This window comes from Lontra canadensis, unplaced genomic scaffold (assembly GCF_010015895.1).
Source record: "Lontra canadensis isolate GAN:19392208 unplaced genomic scaffold, GSC_riverotter_1.0 scaffold1, whole genome shotgun sequence".
Taxonomy (NCBI): Eukaryota; Metazoa; Chordata; class Mammalia; order Carnivora; family Mustelidae; genus Lontra; species Lontra canadensis.
Window position 1 is genome coordinate 94439601 of NW_022630995.1, and position 18317 is coordinate 94457917.

An 18317-nucleotide genomic window follows, 5' to 3' on the forward strand; every position below is an offset into this window, starting at 1 on the left:
AGTTTCTGATTCCAGAGCAATCCTCAAATTCCTTCTGTCTTTTGGATTTTATTTCTCTTTAGGGTGGCATGGCCAGAAAGGAGAGTGGGTAGGTTGTAAGAATGGGCAAGAAGTGAGAGAGAAAATGAAATCCTGAGTACAGAAATTAGCTGAAGATTTCAAGCTTAAGGGAGAAAAAGGTTGTCCTAAGGAGAGATGTTGAAAAGGTAGGTTAACAGTCAGAGAAAATGAGGGGTCGTGAGTAGTTAAGAGGACTTTCAAAAGCTTCTGATTTATCCAGAACTCAAAGAGCCTATCTTTTGTCTCTGTTTCCAGGACCATCGCTCTGGGTTATGCTTTCCTCCTAGTAAATACAATTCATCTGGGTTACAACTCTCTTCCCGTCCCAACATTCTGGAATTTCTACGCTAGATATCGTCCCTTTACCCTCCAGATCCATGCTCTACCTTTCTCTCCTCTGCTCCATGTCTGACAGAAAAAGCACTCTCGGTTGTAGTAGGGGGCTACCTTGCCCTCTGGCTTCTGGCTGGGTATGGGGAACACAGCAAGACAGCCATTCTGTAAAAGATCTCAGCCTGGCTGTGTCTCTTCACCAAAGGTTACACTCAAGCCAAAAACAGCCTTGGCCATCCAATTCTCTCCTTCGAAGTCTTGGTACATCAACTCTCACCTTGCTGTGTTGGGATTGGTCATGAGTTCTTCTATTCCTAGCTCCCAGAAGTCTATACTACCCCTCATGCCTTCCCTACAGTCTACCTACAATGTTAGAAATAGATCCCTTAACAATCTATATTCAAATGATCAAACACAAAGGTGCTGTTTTTGGCTAGGACCTTGAGTTCGAATGATACTTTGCTTTGTTGAATCTACTTAGCTAGTATTAAGATACCGAATATCCAACAGAGACCTTGCAATTTTGGATATGTAAGAATTAGCATGAAAAGACTGCCTTTCGGGGTGGGGGTGGGAATTAACTACTGTAGTCGGGATGCCGAGTTATTTTAAAGTTCACCAGAAAGAAGCCTAAAAAAAGAAACTGTTCAGGCAAAGTAGTTAAGATGATTATGCTTTTGTATCTCCATAACGTACCCTGTGGTGGAAGTACAGCGCATTAGCTGCTATTTAAGTTATATAACTATTAGAGATAGCTTGACTTCTCAACCAGATTCTTGGAGGGGGCCTCATGGAGAACTAGAGTTTGAGAAATCCAACAGCGTGAATGAAGGCATTATATGCAGTGGTCCGACATCTGGGCTCTGGAATCACAGACACTCAGGTGTGAGTCTCAGGTCAGCCACCACGGAGGATTCTGAGGCTCGGCTTCACAGCATATAAAATGGGGTAATTTCCTTTATCCCATTTAACTTATGACCTCTTTTGAAAGATGAGGGACTCTGCCTTAAACCATCTTCAGAAAAGGGATTGTTTTCTACAGAAAACATGAAAGATGCATTGTGTAATCATGTTGAAAACTTTAAATACTCAATTGTTGGGTTAATGTAGAGCATGAAATCAGCCATAATACCTGGTTTGCTAAAATTTAACACGTACAACGATCACGCTGCTGGGGGCAAGGGAAGCTTTCAGAGAAGGGTGTGGGCCTTTGGAATGCTGAGGCCTGTGTGACCACTCTGCTGTTGGAATGCCCCTGGGAGTTGCCTTCCAGAAGCTTTCCGAGCCCAAACAGCCACCCTGTGTTCTAAGAGATATGTATGCATTGTCCTTTAGGCTGAGGTTAGCAGAATTCATAGACCAAGCAGATTAGCATATCTTATCTCTCCCATAAACAGATCCTTCCAGTTTCAATAAGACCCACATCACTTGCTTGAGAAACAGGGTAAGGGTTTGTGATTATCCTGAAGGACCAACAAAAGCCAGAGCAAAGAAGAACAAAGTGTCTTCCTCTCAGAATGCTGATCCCCTTGCCTTTTCCTCTCTTTCACAGTAAAGTTTGTAGTAATCTTTTCATCTGTTGGTACAGAGATTGCTGGCCATTCCTGGCACAGAATAACAATAGGAAAATATGGAGAACACTTAATAAATCCGTAAGAACATCAAAGAGTAATACGGATTACATTGATTCTAAATCTGATGTAATTTATCTCGCTTATAAAGGATATGGACATTATATCAAATTCAATTCTCCCAACATGCTCAGTGTAAACGGATCTTAGATATTTTCTATAACTACACTATCTCATTATTGCCAAAAAAAATCTTATCAAAATTTTGTATTCAAGGACTTTTTTACTTAATTCTTTAAATTAACTCTTAGGAATGTTGATTTGTTCAATATCTTTATCTTAAATTCTTCAGACTATATTTGAAGGCTACTTCCCCCAGGAATCCCTTTTCTTGTTTTCTTTCCTTCTTTTTTTGCCCCTCACTAGAATCAGTTCAGATCACACTATGTATGATGCTGATAATCCTTAAAAGGCTAGATCAGTCAACAGTAGAGGGGCGCCACTTTTCCAGCTGGTAATCCACCGCCTGAGCTTTTTACAACCATTTCTTTCCTTATCTTTTTCCTTCCTCTGTCTCTGTTTAATTGTAGATGTATCCTGAAGTCTGTGTATTAACACAGGCTCTGCTAATGACTACCCTGTGTATCCTAGGTCAAGTGACATAAGTCCTCTGAAAATCATTTTTCCCTTTGGCAGTCTCATTTTCCAAATGAAGACCTCCATATTTTCCTAACAAGCAGTTAACACAACCTTTGTAAACTGGTAGGAAGAGGAAATAAAATGATATTTGTAGAATACTTAGCAGGGTGCCTAGAACATCATGTGCGATGACAATTGGTAGCCACTACTGTTGCTTTAATTATGGTGATTCTTTTTCCTGATACATTGTTTTTCTGTTCATCATCTTTTAATGTTTTTGTATACTTGTATTGTTTGCACTACAACATGTATTTCAATATTTTAACCTTATATGGAGTATCTCCACATTTAAATATATAAGATTAAAAATAAAAAAGAATAATGCTCTTAATAAAAATTGGATTAATAATATCATTTTTAACTAGCTACGAAGTTTCTGTTTTAACATTTAAATGAGGTTTTTCAAACACCAGAAAACCAGAGCTCTGGTGAAAATGTTTGTTTCACACCAGATCCTAGTCAGTGGTGAGAATGTCAACTAGATACAAATGTCTCTCAGTGATTGACAAAGTGCTGGTAGAAGTGGGGAAGAAACAGTGGGTAAGATTTTTTTTAATTACCCCTAATCCTCTACATATCTTGCTTTTCTCAAGATAATGAAAACCTTATAACTGAGAAAAATAATGAGAAGATCAAGTGGAAAATTCTTGATATAACATACTAGATTCAGAATGTTTATGACTAATATGATTGCTAAGGTAAATTGAGACCCCTATTATAAAAAAAAAAGAAAAATATTATTTTTAATTCCTTATATAGAAGCTCTATTGTACTACCTAAAAAGATAGTCAAAAAGTAAATGTAAAATTTTTCTATTTTAAAATCTATTTTCAAAAGACAAAAGAAAAAGCTAACCAGATTCCTCTGTTTTAATAATAAAGTATTATACTTGTATTTTAGTTACAAATAGTTAATAATAAAGTATTATACTTGTATTTTAGTTACAAACAGAATTAAAAGAATCCAACTGCTTTTAAAATCCTACTCCTGAAGAGATAAGGAAGTACTTTAACTTACATTTAAGGAATGAATGAACAGAATGTACACACGATGTATGCAATTATAAAATCTATTTTTGCTTTATAAATTCTTGAATGAAGTACAATTTATTTGTATATCTAAAGGCTACACTGGATGAAATACAGCCCAAATATTCCCTTCACAGAAGGAACCAAGGCTTACATTTGATTAACTTGCTTAAGGACAATTGTTTAATGGCAGAACTAGCATAAGACTTCCTTAGTATTCTTTTTATGAAAATGCACTGCCTATTTGGAGTTAGACTTAGATTACATATGCAAATGTTTGTAGGCCATGCAAATTAAAACATATTTTACAGAACTAAGTACCTACCGCAATGATTAAAAAAAAAAAAAAATCAATTGCCTCAAAAATGAATGAATATACCAGAAAAATATTAATAAGAATAATGTGGATCCTTAAGACACTGGCCAAGATAAAATTCTGTTGCATTTACCAGTGCTTTCTTTACACTGGTACTCTCAATTATTAGAGAGTCTCAATAGAAATAGGTAAGGGAGACATTACGTTAGTAATAAACTTAAAAGAGGAAGCAAAAAAACTCTTTCCTTTAAGCATGAAGAACGAGGAGGCAGAACATAAAGCATTGTGCATAATTGTTCCAATTCTGCATACCTATAGCACAGCAAGGGAAAAGGCATGCCAACAAAGCAAAGGGTAGAAATCATATAAAACTCTGATGCAAAGACAGCAGACAGTACAACAACGATCTTGAGAGACAAAGCAAACCACTCCAGAGCTCCCACATGATAATATGACATAGATGTTCTGGACCAAACATCTTAGAGAAGTAAGATTAAGAAAACAACGTTTCCTGAATTTATAGGGGCGCATGGGTGGCACAGTTGGTTAGGTGTTTAACTCTTGATTTTGGCTGAGGTTATGATCTCAGGGTCCTGGGATCCAGCCCTGGGGACTGGCTTGGCTCTCAGCAGGGAGTCTGCTTGAGATTCTCTCCCTCCCCTTCCACCCCTCCCCACACTTGTGTGCATGTGCACATGCCCTCTCATTCTCAAATAAATAAAATCTAAAAAAAAAAAGAAAAGAGTTTATAGTCTGGGACTGGTGTAGTCAGAAGCTCAAAGATGATAAGGCTTATTAAATAAAAACACTCACTATCCTTAAGATTTGCAAAGGAACTAGATTTGATGCTTAGCCTTGTGACTATGAGAATATAAAGTCCCAGGATTAAACAGTGAAGATAAAATATCACAAGGGACATATCCTATCACTATCTTTTACAGACTTTTCACACCATATACTTCAAACTGTTCACATTATAAGAATGTTTAAAGTTTCACTGAAGTCTATAATTAACCAAATCTATTCCAGGGAACTAATACTGAAGTACTAATTTAATGTTTAAGGAAGTAACTACATATAATGTCATTAACATAATAAAAAATTATGAAGAGCTAAGTTATTGACCCACCCCGCTTTCAAAAAGATAAATAATAATATCTAAGAGTTAATCTTCATACAACCATATGAGATAGGTACCAATATCAGCCTATGTTCAGAGGAGGTAATAAGTAAACTGCCAATATCCTATATCTAGTAAGTAGTAGAAGTAAATTGAAATTAGGTAGTCTGCCTTCAGAGGCCAAACTCTGAACAATGATCTTCTCCAGCCTATCTTATCATCTATTTATTGGCAGTATATAAAACTTAGATTTATATTCTTCTTGACAAATTTGAAATGAATGAAGGGCCCTGCCTCTTACCAAACTGGAATAAGTAAAGATGCAACATAATAACCAGACATCTGCCTTGGGTGCCTGGGTGGCTCAGCTGGTTGGGTGACTGCCTTCGGCTCAGGTCATGATCCTGGAGTCCTGGGATCAAGTCCCACATTGGACTCCCTGCTTGTCAAGGCATCTGCTTCTCCCTTTGACCCTCCCCCCTCTCGTGCTCTCTCTTTCTCTCATTCTCTCTAAATAAATAAAATTAAAGGAAAAAATAACCAGATGCCTTTGTTCCGTAAGCATACAGCAGATCTCCTGCTCAGGTCAGTATAGGATAATCATTTAAGAAAAATGATTTAAAAATTGGAAAATTAGAAGCAAAAGATTATCAACATGTATCCACATATTTTATGTAAAAGCCACACCCTCACAGCATATCGTAGGCTTATGTGTTTGGGTTTTAGAAATGTAAAGCTAGTAATCAGAGAAACTTCAGTTCAATTTTTCATCTTTGTTACCCAAAATAACCAAGGACTTGAAAAACTGTCTCATTGAGGGCCTAGCATTCTGTTTCCCCAGCACTTTTGAGCAAATATTAATTCCACTTGACAATGAGAAACCTTTAAATATTGTATGAGATTTAAATCGAATCCAAGAAAGCAATTTCCTTGAAAACACATTGCTTATATTTCAGGACTGGTATTTTAAGGTGCCTGCTTAAAGAATACAAAGAATAAAAATGGTAGGAAATTGAAAGAACAGAGACACTCACCCTAGTTTTGGCATCGATCTGACCACCACGATCCAGTAAGAGCTTCACCATGTTTGTGTTTCCCCTTTTGGAAGCCACATGCAGAGGAGTGATTCCATTCTACACCATGGAAAGACCAAACAAGAGCATGTTGGGTATGACAGGGCATGACGGTGAAGACTGTGTTAGTGGGCTCAAAGTAAGGCTGAGACCCATGTCGTAATTTGATTCGAGGTTACTAAAGTTTCAATGTCTTTGATTTTTAAGGGACAAAAAAGCACACAAACCACAGAGCACTATAGTTAGAGGATGAAAAATGGAATAAAACTACATAACTAAGTTAGTCCGTGACTATAACATATGTATCGAATATACACATTACTCTGTACACATTGTCAAGAGACAAAGGGAGTGCTTTGACATAAGAAAAAAATGTCAAATTCTACTTAGGATAGAACCCGAGTCAAAGTCTGTATCTTTTTTGTTACAGTATCCAGGCCCTGAAAGATTCCAGGATCTTCAAGTTTCCTTTGCTTCAAAATAGAATACAAATATACATATTCAATAACCGTTGGAAAAATGATTCTTAAAAACACCTTCTTCAGAATAATTCAGTATGAAAAACAACTTGAAAATAGCTCAACATAGTTTCAGTACAGAAGCCTTCTCAGGACAAAACACCATATATATGAATTATAGTTGTTTACTTTATGAGCTACCTTCTGTCATCATTATGGCAAGAATATGTACCTGACTTTTTGCATGTCAAAATTTTACAAATATTCAAATATTGCATTTACTGATTTATATTAAGTACAGTGTTTTGTAATTATCATGTAAGTGAATTCTTTCCAGTGAAAGCTTCACTGGAAAGAATTCACTTACATGATAATTACAAAACACTGTACTTAATATAAGACATGTCTCGTTATGTATTTTGATGTCTTGTTATGTCTTTTGATGTCTTGTTATGTATTTTGGTAAGACTACATGAGCGAACTCTCAATTCACTAAAAACATTTTTTGGTCAAATTATGTGCCCCATAATCATTAAAACACTGTATAAATGTATTTATACATTTGATACTTAACGTTCTAACAGATTAATGATTGATTGACTTGAGTTGCTCATTCATGATTCATGGAGTGATCTTTAAATATAACTACTCACGCTGATGTCAGAATAAATATCCTCCTTAACTGCCACAAATAAATATGCTATTTATTCCACATCACTTTTTAAGTAGGTGAATCACTTTTAATTCTAGTATAACATGTCAAAAAGTATTAAAAATAACCAAATTAAAAAATATATTAAAACATACAATATGAAAAGATGTCAAGTGTGGTAACATAAAGTGGGAGAAGGAAATTAAACTTTTTAAATGCAATTGAAATTGTTTCCAGCTTAAAATAAAGTGTTAAAACTATAAAATTTTTATGTAAGCTCCAAGATAACCACACACATGAAAAAAAAAAACTATACAAGTTACACAAAATAAAAGAAAAACGTATCAAAGTATAATAATACCAAAAGTCAACAAATCATAAAGGAAGATAGCAAGAGAGGAAAAGAGAAAAAGAGCTACAAGACAAGTAGAAAACAATTAACAAAAGGGCAATATTAAATCCTTTTTATCAATAATTAAATGTAAATGGATTAAAATTCCCAAACAGAAGACATGGAGTGAAGGGCGCCTGGGTGGCTCAGTGGGTTAAAGCCTCTGCCTTCAGCTCAGGTAGTGATCCCAGGGTCCTGGGATCGAGCCCCCCATTGGGCTCTCTGCTCAGCGGGGAGCCTGCTCCCCGCCCTCCCCCCGCCTGCCTCTCTGCCTACTTGTGATCTCTGTGAAATAAATAAATAAAATCTAAAAAGAATAGAAGACATGGAGAGGCTGAAGGGAACAAATATTATAAAATGTCTATGCTACCCAAAGCAATCTACATATTCAATGTAATCCCTATCAAAATATGAGAAAGATGAGAGCATGTATGTGTGAACTGATACATTCTTATTTTTCACTTATTTGGTCATGATGACTTCATGTGATTCAAAGAAAAAAAATAATGAAGTATCTAATAAATCCAGCACAGATCCAGACAAGGAAAAAGAAACAAGCTATTACTATTTTCCATTTTTACTTTATATAATGTCCATTCACTGCTATCTAAAATGAGAAGTTATTTTAATCCATACCCTAGCTGTAAAGTCCACAGCAGCTCCCCGATTTAGAAGAAGAGTTGCCACGTTGACATTTCCATAGTGGGCGGCAATGTGCAAAGGGGTAAAACCACTCTATGGAAAGCAAAGAAAACGACAGTCAGTAAAGCATTTCACCTCCATATGTCACAGTCCCTGGATTAGTGAAGAAAATCACATGGTAGTTCTTTACCTAGTATGTGAGCAATACCAGATAATAAATGCTTTAATAAGGCTCTTCAAATTTTAGTGCAATAAGGTAGTAAATAACTAACTAAATAAGCAGGTAAATAAATACCCTGCATTTCTTGGCAACATTATATCTAATTAGCTTAATGATTTATCTGCTTACAAGATTTATTGTTTATACAAAACCATGTTTCTTGGGTTGGTTTAACTTTAGAGAAAAACAGAATATGATTAAACAATAAAGTTTTAGCCATTGGATTAAAGTAATTATGAGTAAAAGAATTTTCTCCAGAGAAAGACTCAAAACTATTGTTTTGTTTTGCTCAGGGTTTTTTTAATAAAAGCAACAACAACAACAACAAACAGCATTAGTTGGCATTGTGCCTTTGGAGCTATGAAAATGTGAGAAACTCTTACAGAGGATACACTATTTGTTCCACATCATTTACACCGTCATACTTCTGTCTTCTTTAACAACTGTGCTTAGTGAGAAGAAGTTGTTACAATGAAAAAAAGTTAAAAAACAAAAACTAAACAATATACCTGGCATCAATGTAAATATCAAATAAAGAAAATAAGTCAGCCAAACGCAATTTTGAATGTTAATTAAAACAAATTTTAACAAGATTGTTATGAAATAAAATAAGCAGGTTAAATCAATTACATAGACATTAGAGAACTGTTTACTCTCAGAATGTTTAAAAAATGAGTCTGAAAATCTTCATGAAAGAAAAGTATACTTCCTTTCATTTCTTTTTCTGATGAAATTTAGTTAGAAATTGTTGCCATTTTCACAATAGATATATATTAACTCTTTTTATTATTAAAGTATGCAAACATGTATTCTCCCCACTCTCCATAATTTCATCATTCTCTTTACTCGATAAAAGATGATAGGATATTGTTAATAAAGACTATTGTTACAGAACTGGATCTCAAACCCTGCAGTTCTGAAGTTATTTTGTATCAGTACCTCTCATTTGAAATGAACTTTGATTTATATACACTGTTTTTAAGAAATATTATCTAAATCAAAACCATTATTTCCTTATTCATTTGATAAACAGTTTTCGGTGACTTTGTTTTTCAAATGTCCTAAATAAGCATTCAGATATCTTAGGTAATAGAAAATCCTCTGTGCTATCAGCCGAATTAGCTGCAAATAATTTCTGACTACAGAGAACCAAGACACAAAATAAGAATAGTAACTATCAGTCAAAATCCCACACTTGTGGTAAAGATAGTTTTGTGTCTATGTGATACCAAATATTCATGACAAAATGGAGGGAAAAATCAGTTTACAACCAGACTGTTATTTTATAAAATGTTAAATTTTTGTATTTTAAGAAGTAATTGACTAGAAGTTTTTCATTTTTATCTTGATATTTCCTGTCATCCAGACATATGCTGAATGTAAGTCTATCTTTTAAGTTACAATTTAATTCCGGGGTGGGGGGGCAACACAGTGATTGCTAGTGAATCATTTTCAAATTATTTTTCTTATTTGCAAAAATAAAGCAATTTATTGTGTGACACAGCCTCGTCAGCCATCTGTGATGATACCTCAGACTCTGACTTTTGACCAACCAACACAAAGCTTGTATAAGCCTCCCTGAAGAACTCTTGCCTGATTACCATGAAGGTAGGAAGCTCAGTTCACCTTTCTACAGGGGTATCAGTGGAAGGGTTCCCCTCTTTGTTACTCTATTGTCCTCAAAGAAATATTTCTAACTCAGTACAAATCTCCCCAAACTGCTGCTTTCAACACAATATTTAGAGCCAAAATTGCTGTCAAAAATACCTCTTAAACAATCACCAAAAATCACCTAAAAATTAAAGGTATTAAAATCAGTAATTAAGATGACAATTTATATGATTCCAGTCTTGAGCAATTTCACCAAGCAATTGGGCTTTTTTTTTTTTTTTAATCTATGTCCTAAGTTCCATGCACAGATATGGGACAGAAGAAATAATATAACTAACTCAAGTATTCGCACCTATATCACATATATTCACATCTTATCAATAGGTAAATTTTTTAATAAACAAGATATTAGTTCTAGAAATACACTACTCTCAATAAAAGTTAAATGAATGCTCAAAACCTCTCCAGGTCCACAACCCAGTGATCATAAGATGTTAGTCTAAAAGAGTCCCCTCAAAAAAGTGAAAATCAACCTACACAGTCACTTGTCTTTGAATACAGGTTTATTTTTACAATATGCTTTCAACAATGTTTGTGTTAGTGCCTCTTTTGGCAATGGTCAAGGAGAGGCTGCTAAACACACACACACACACACACACACACACAATACAGAGAAGCTTCTGCACTGAATGTTCCTGGTGATCGATGTGACTTACTCTGGTATGTGGAAAATAGATGATTTCATATCAAGTATAGTTAAGACTTAGAGAGATAAAAGCAAATGTTCTGATCATGATACTCTCAATTATCACTATTGATTATATACAAAGTGGTTAAAAAAATATGGGAAAAAAGGGCAACTGTAAGGAGATAAAAGAATAAAACAGTAGCAAAGAAACCTCCTTAAATTTCACTTTGCTAAACTCTAGCCTGAGAAATCTCATTAAGAGAAGGTCATATTTCATACTGGCAAAATAGTATTTAATAATAAAGCTCACTCAGAAAACACATATTAAGGAAGAGTTTCATTTTATGCTCTATTCTAATAAGCTACTTAAATAGCTACACTGATAAAATAGCTTCTGATATATGTCACATTAAATTTTTTGAATTATTCATTTCCCTTAATTATGAGAAAAGCTTTTAAATTAATTTCCTACTAATGGAAATTCCAATCATTAGTATGAATTAGTGAGCATTTATCCCAATTGGGCAAAAAACTAAAATCAATAAAATCAAGATATATTTTGGTATAACCGTAATACTGTACCTCAGTTGTCCTATTCACCATCATCTGAAGCAGTGTTGTGTGGGAAAAAGAGGGAAGATATTACACAGAGCAAAATTAAGGAAACAGTCAATCCGCTCGCTGCAGTTGGATACATTGTTTCAACATGCCAAAATACATCCTCTTGAGAAAAGACATCCATAACACTACACAAAACAATGTTATCGCTCTAAAATTCCGCTTCTATTATTTTTGATTACAAAAAGAATAAATAAGCAGATTTCTAAAAAAGCTGAACCTCATTTTAAAAGAAAATTATCTTAAAAATTCTTCTTGTTACTCTACCCAATAGACAGCCCCCTTCTTTTTGAAATACCTCTGGAAGTAATTTATCTCTTTCGATAACCAGAAGTAATTTTGCATTATCACCATGGCCTACTTCTTTATCATCCCCCAGAAGGAACCTGGCAGCTGAAGAGGTCCTTTCCACAAATGCGTTCAGCTTTTACCTTGGATTGTACGTCAGCGTTGTGATCGTTCTGAAGCAGGAGGGCAGCGGATTTGGTGTCATCTTTCCTGGCTGCAATATGCAGAGCTGGCAGCCTCACTTTCCCTTTGGTATCATTCTCTAAGAGGATGGCCACTGCCTGGTTGTGTCCTTGCTGGAGCGCCACCGCGAGTGGCGTGAAGCCATCCTAGTAAAATGGAAAAAGAAAAAATTTTCCATTCACTTTTGGAAGCATGAGATTCAACTCTCAGCAATGCCTCTAATGTTTAAAATAATAATTAAGATAGAGAAGAAATGCAAAAGGATGAAATACTACCGTGTAGATTAAAGCATGGCTAAAATTAACAACTCAGGAAAACAACAGACATTGGCAAGGATGCAGAGAAAGGGGAACCCTCTTAACACTGCTGGTGGGAATGCAAACTGAAGCAGCTACTCTGGAAACAGCATGGAGGTTCCTCAAAAAGTTAAAAACAGAGCTACCCTATGACCTAGCAATTGCACTATGAGGCATTTATCCAAAGAATACAAACCTAGTGATTTGAAGGGGAACAGGCACCCCAAAGTTTATAGCAGCAATGTCCACAATAGTCGAAATATGGAAAGAGCTCAGAGATCCATTGACAGATGAATAGATAAAGAAAAGGTGGTATTACACTATGTACACACCCACACCATGGAATATCACTCAGCCATCAAAAAGAATAAAATCTTGCCATTTGCAATGATATGGATGGAACTAGAGGGTATTATGCTAAGGGAAATAAGTCAATCAGAGAAAGACAAATACCATATGATTTCACTCAGATGTGGAATTTAAGAAACAAAACAGATGAACATAGGGGAAGGGAAGGAAAAATAAAGTAAGATGAAAATAGGGAGGGAGACAATCCTAGGAAACAAACTAGGGTTGCTGGAGGAGAGGTGGGGGGGAAATGGGATAACTGGGTGATGGGTATTAAGGAGGGCACTTGATGTAATGAGCGCTGGGTGTTACATGCAACTGATGAATCACTACATTCTACCCCTGGAATTGATTTAAAAAAGATTAAAGCAACTGACAATCAGTCATTCACCATACTATGGACTGGCTTCATCAGATTGTTTTCTTAGTTTCTATTCTACATATTTTGAAAAACATCTGCATTCCCTCACAAAGCATACTGTGCATAAGATGTGCCTAAATGTATGTTTAGAATGGGAAAATAAAAATTAGAACAACCTTAAGTAAGACCACCTTATAGAAAGGAAAAGATGGAAGGGTAGAGATAATGGAGAACAAATCTGATTGACAATCAAAGATATGGTAGCCAAGACAGAAAAATAAATTATGTGATAAACTATGCAAGTTACTAAATATCTCTATATTGATTGGGGAGAACAATAACTATCAATGGAATGGTCTATTGCCAATTAATTTGACAACTTTGGGATATAATGTAATCTAAAACCTTTTGGTAAGTAAGGCTAATTCATTAATTTTGCATTTAGTTGAATTTTATATTATTTAGATAATTTAGATATAAAATTATATATGCTAGGTTAAAAAAACAGATTTTTAATTCTAAACTTGGAAAACAATTAAAAACAAAAACAATAGCACAGATAATCAAAGTTATAAGAGTTTTAGGAATAGATGGATAACCATACTAAAAAAGTCGGGAGCCATGTTTTCTCTCTAGAAACAAGTATTCAGTTAATGGGAAGGTGGTAAATAAAGAGAAAAATATATATATAGGCTAGGCTCTGTTTTTGTTAAAACCTCCCTTACTCCACAAAAGCTTGAAAACAAGTCTCAGAAGTTTCCATTCATAGAAGAGATGAGGGTAATAGGATTGTACATTAATGATTGCATTTTAGGGACAACAGCAATTTATCATAATCTAACCACTCGATTTGTTTCCAACAATAATCTTTCAAAACTGTAGATTTTTGAGGTAAAATGATTTCCTATTGTACTACCACATAAAGACTTGAATTTATTTTAATAAGAATTGAATTTTAAATAAACACATCACATAACAGAATGGAAGAGTAAACCTTGTAGTGTTGTAATACTAGTAGCCTAAATTTAGAACTTTGTTTGGCACAAATTAAGCACTCTGTGAAGGAGGAAAGATATCATCATATACATACTTGATTATCCACTCTAACACTATAATAGTTTATGTAAAAAGAGCATGAAATTTGTTTTTTCTTAGAGACAATGCATTTGCTGACAGTACAGAACCTAATTAAAAAGTTTTTAGCCTTCAATTTCAGTAACACTCAGGAAGAAGGAGGCTAGCAAACATTTATAAAAATGGTACTAGAGGGACAGAGGATTCCCCTCAGAGAACTTAACTTTGGACGTCCACCACTATGATTTCATTCTAATCCATACTTCATGGGGGAAGGGTAAATATCTGAAATGGGTAAATATCTCAAGTACCTCAACTAACTCTATGAAAAAGAAACCCATATTAAAATTCAGTAGCTTCATTCTTCATCATTTATTTACCAGTGCTGATTGCTACAATTACAGGAAACTTCAAACATTTAAATAGTTATTTTCAAACATAGGTTTCATTGCCATATTGAATAATTCATAATTATCTGATTTTTCAAGTGGTCACAGTGTCTTGATTAGTATTAATTTTTACAAATTAGGTCTACTAACAGGTTAGAGTAAATGTCTTCCTTAGGCGTATTCACACATGTGAAAATGCATCTGTAGGTGTTTGGCAATACAACAAAATATGAAAACGTAATCAGCCATAAGACCCCATAAGGATAGTAGTTTTCTACAGAATGACAGACTAAAAGGGAATGTGGAGAAGTTTATGCATATGTATGTTTCCTGATAATAGATAACAGTTTCTTGATAATAGTCAACAGGGGGGACTAATCAACTTAGCTTATATATGTCATTATTTAAATATTAAAAAATGAAACAAAACCAGGCATACACATGTCTAAGGTAGGATTCAAAACCTCATATGATTCACTTGCAAAAGCAGCATTTTTGTGTAGAAATCAGAGAGGGTTTTAGTTTTCTGCGAATCACAATGTAACATGGCCTCCTCTGATGCAATGTACATAAAGGGCTATTTTTGGAACCAGACTAAAATGCTCCAGAGGTCTAGACCCAAGGAGCCTTGAGACAGCTAAGAATACCAGCAAGTTGAATTTCCCCAAACCATACGCTGGAAATAATAAGGCTATATGGTGAACAGATGAACTCTGTAGTGTCAAGGTTCCTCTGGGTAAGTGATTCTGCATTCAATAAAATAAAATAAACACAGATTTCCTTATTTTGGTACATTTCTCTGTGGTCCTGATACAGAGAGAAAGTCTCATACAGTTACTCCAACTGCCTGAAGATATTCACATGTTATTCATTGACATAATTAGGGTTTTAGGAGGGAAAAAATGGCCCTGAACATAAAAATCACACCGTACCATGTGTAAGAGTATAAAATCTGTATGTGCTAAATAGAGAACTTGAAGTCATTTTACATTGGGTAGTTGTGTTTTCCAAACACAAGCAAAAAAGAAACATGGTCCCATTAATAGTGATTTCTTGGAATTTTGTCTTTAACTAATGAGAATAAGCTGTCAGAAAGTTATTGCAATTGGCTCCATAAAAAGTTTCCTGCCAGAGGGACTGGAAATAGATTACAATGATTTCTTCCCAGACAGCAGGGTAGGAGGGAATCCATGTTTACTTCACCGAAAGGATTAATTGTTCAGAAAGGAAGCCATATTAGACATTAATAATTATCAAGTTAGTTTCTGGGTGACAAGTGTCTATCAGTCATCTTTCACTTCAGGTCAGGAGTTTTAAAGTTTTATCAGTGGTGGCACAGATGTGGAAAAGGAAAATCAAAGCCTGCATGATCTGGCTGAAAGGGGTGAGGAGAGGCATGGCCCAGTGGAACTCTCTTCCCTGCTCTTCTGTGTCACCCATTTCTAGCCTTCTGGGTGGCCCCTTGAGGCAATTTCTTCAAATTCAAGGGTTTCTGGAGCATAGCTAAAAAATCACTGTTCTAAGCAACCACTGAACTTGCTCCTTAATCTGCCAACACAAAAAAATGGGAAGGAAAATAACAAAGCAAGTTCTGTTTACTGGAGGACATGCATAGATAAAGGAAAGTGATGTTCTAAGTTGGCCCGTTCTAACTCCTTCTTATGTCTAGATGTCCTGAATATGTTGATACTGAATTGACTTTGAACATTCTATTTCATTGTTGCTGTGATCACAGTCACACAACGACGTGCCATAATTTGTGCTTCAGAAAAATGCGAACTTTTTTTCGTGACATACTCCTCATAAAATCGTGCTCACACAAATACCCATGAATCATTTCTGATCATTAAAAATTATTCCTTTAAAGAACTGAATTGGATCCTAACAGATAAAATACCGATGAAAAGAGATGCATAGAATTTACTGTCATCGAATTTTAGAATAATATACAAGCTCCCCAAACCCAGAGAATGGCAAATGGATGTAAACATGAGCTAATGGAAAAGCAAATCGACATGAATCCCAAATAAAGACATAAACTCATTCATTTGTGTGTGCTGGGTCATTCACCCATGGCCACTGTTGTAGCTGACAAAAGCAATGCGAACATTCCTAGCATCATTTAGACAAAATAATGGAGATCCTTTGCAGGTGGATATAAAGGACGTGGACACTGAGATCAGAGAATTTGAACCTGTAGGGTTGACAGTCTCACCTCAGTAGCAGTGCTCTGATTAGCTCCATTTTCAAGCAGATATTTTACAACATCAATGTGGTTCTCCTGGGCAGCCATGTATAAAGGAGTGAAGCCATTCTGAGGACAAACAATAAAAAATACATCTTTAACCATTTGTAAAGTTTAAACTGGGGAAGAATACCAGACAAGGAAAAAGAATACTGTGGAGAAAATTTTTGAAATGATGAAACATATAACCTACCTCCCTCCACAATAAAGTATACATATATTTAATACTATGAAACTAACTGCAATCAGAGTAGAACCAATTCCCACACAGAGTTCCTCAAAGAATGAGTTCAAAGTGACATGGAAGCCTATTGCCCTCACTTCCTGTCTTCATTTCAGCTCCGGAGATTTACATTCCCATCACCTAACACTGTTAAAGTTAAAAATATCTAGTATCCTAATATAATCCTATAACATAATCAAATTCTCACTATATGCAGTATATTTATAAAATATTTATGTAATATCATCTGTATTTATTAATTCATAAACTATGTAAACAGACCACCATTATCTCAAATGTACACAGTTTAGCTAGCACCTTTAAACATATAAATTGATTGCTCATTCCAGAATGGCTGGGAGTGATTGCAAATCTGACTGAAAAAGTTTCCAAAAAAAAAAAAACAAAAAAAAAAAACCTATATTTCAGTATTCCAGTTAAAGTGGGATGGTTTATCTTGAACATCTGAACTATTTTTTAAAGCTGTTCTGAAATTCTATCATTCATTAATTCCTATATTCATTTATTCAGTTATTTACTAAAATCTGACCACTGTAGCTGGGATATCACTGGGAATAACAGTAATAAGCGGACATCTGCCCTAATGAAGTATATACTATGGTAATATTATAACAATATTGTGTAGTCATAGTTTTTAAAAAAATCACTGAAATTATATAACTTGAGTTTAAAATTAAGTTTATTTTTTTAAATTTTTTTTTTTTTAATTTATTTGACAGACAGAGATCACAAGTAGGCAGAGAGGCAGGCAGGGTGGAGGGTGGGGAGGCAGGCTTCCTGCAGAGCAGAGAGCCAGATGTGGGGCTCGATCCCAGGACCCTGGGATCATGACCTGAGCTGAGGGCAGAGGCTTTAACCCACTGAGCCACCCATGCGCCCCTAAAATTAAGTTTAAACTGACAATTTTTTTTTATCAGATCCTTTGCAATAGGTAATACCTCATGTAAAAAAAAAAAAAAAGTAAAGCTTTGGAAGAACAAAATATAAAACATGAAGTAATTCATAAACTCTCAAATCTAATAATTCTCTCAAAACAATGTCAGAGTCTTAAATGTTGTTGATTCCCTTAAAAATTCCACAGATTAATGAGAATAAGCAAAAACACAAATGAGACTTCAGGGATTTTCATAAACTTAAAAGGAGAAAAATAACTATTTGAAAACTTCTTCTATAGGCATTGCATAAGTGTGGAAACATTATTTAAAATGGCCAAGACCCAACAAATATAAAAATCCAGAGTATACAAGTAGAACAAGAAAAGACATTTTAAATTTGATTTTAAAGAAAATCTGCAGGCTTCAAGTGGAGGAGGAAATTTTAAAACTGAGAAATATTGTAAGAGGAATGAATTGACAATTTTGTAGGATTCAGGAATAACTTGCTGGCTGGATAGCATATTTTTTAAGACA

The 18317-nt window shown here is 34.9% G+C and overlaps 1 protein-coding gene across 50 annotated transcripts in view; it reads right to left on the minus strand.

The window, feature by feature from the left end:
- ANK2 (ankyrin 2) overlaps window positions 1–18317 on the minus strand; it is a 662258-nt gene that overhangs the window by 125589 nt on the left and 518352 nt on the right. For 45 of the 50 annotated variants that reach the window (XM_032859277.1, XM_032859322.1, XM_032859271.1 and 42 more), the window contains 5 exons: window positions 16635–16733; window positions 11912–12097; window positions 11445–11468; window positions 8338–8436; window positions 6162–6260 (listed from right to left, as the gene is read on the minus strand). In XM_032859277.1, the coding sequence (XP_032715168.1) occupies window positions 6162–6260; window positions 8338–8436; window positions 11445–11468; window positions 11912–12097; window positions 16635–16733 (507 nt within the window). The remainder of the gene's footprint in view (window positions 1–6161; window positions 6261–8337; window positions 8437–11444; window positions 11469–11911; window positions 12098–16634; window positions 16734–18317) is intronic. The other 5 variants (XM_032859224.1, XM_032859353.1, XM_032859536.1 and 2 more) reach the window with 1 other exon arrangement.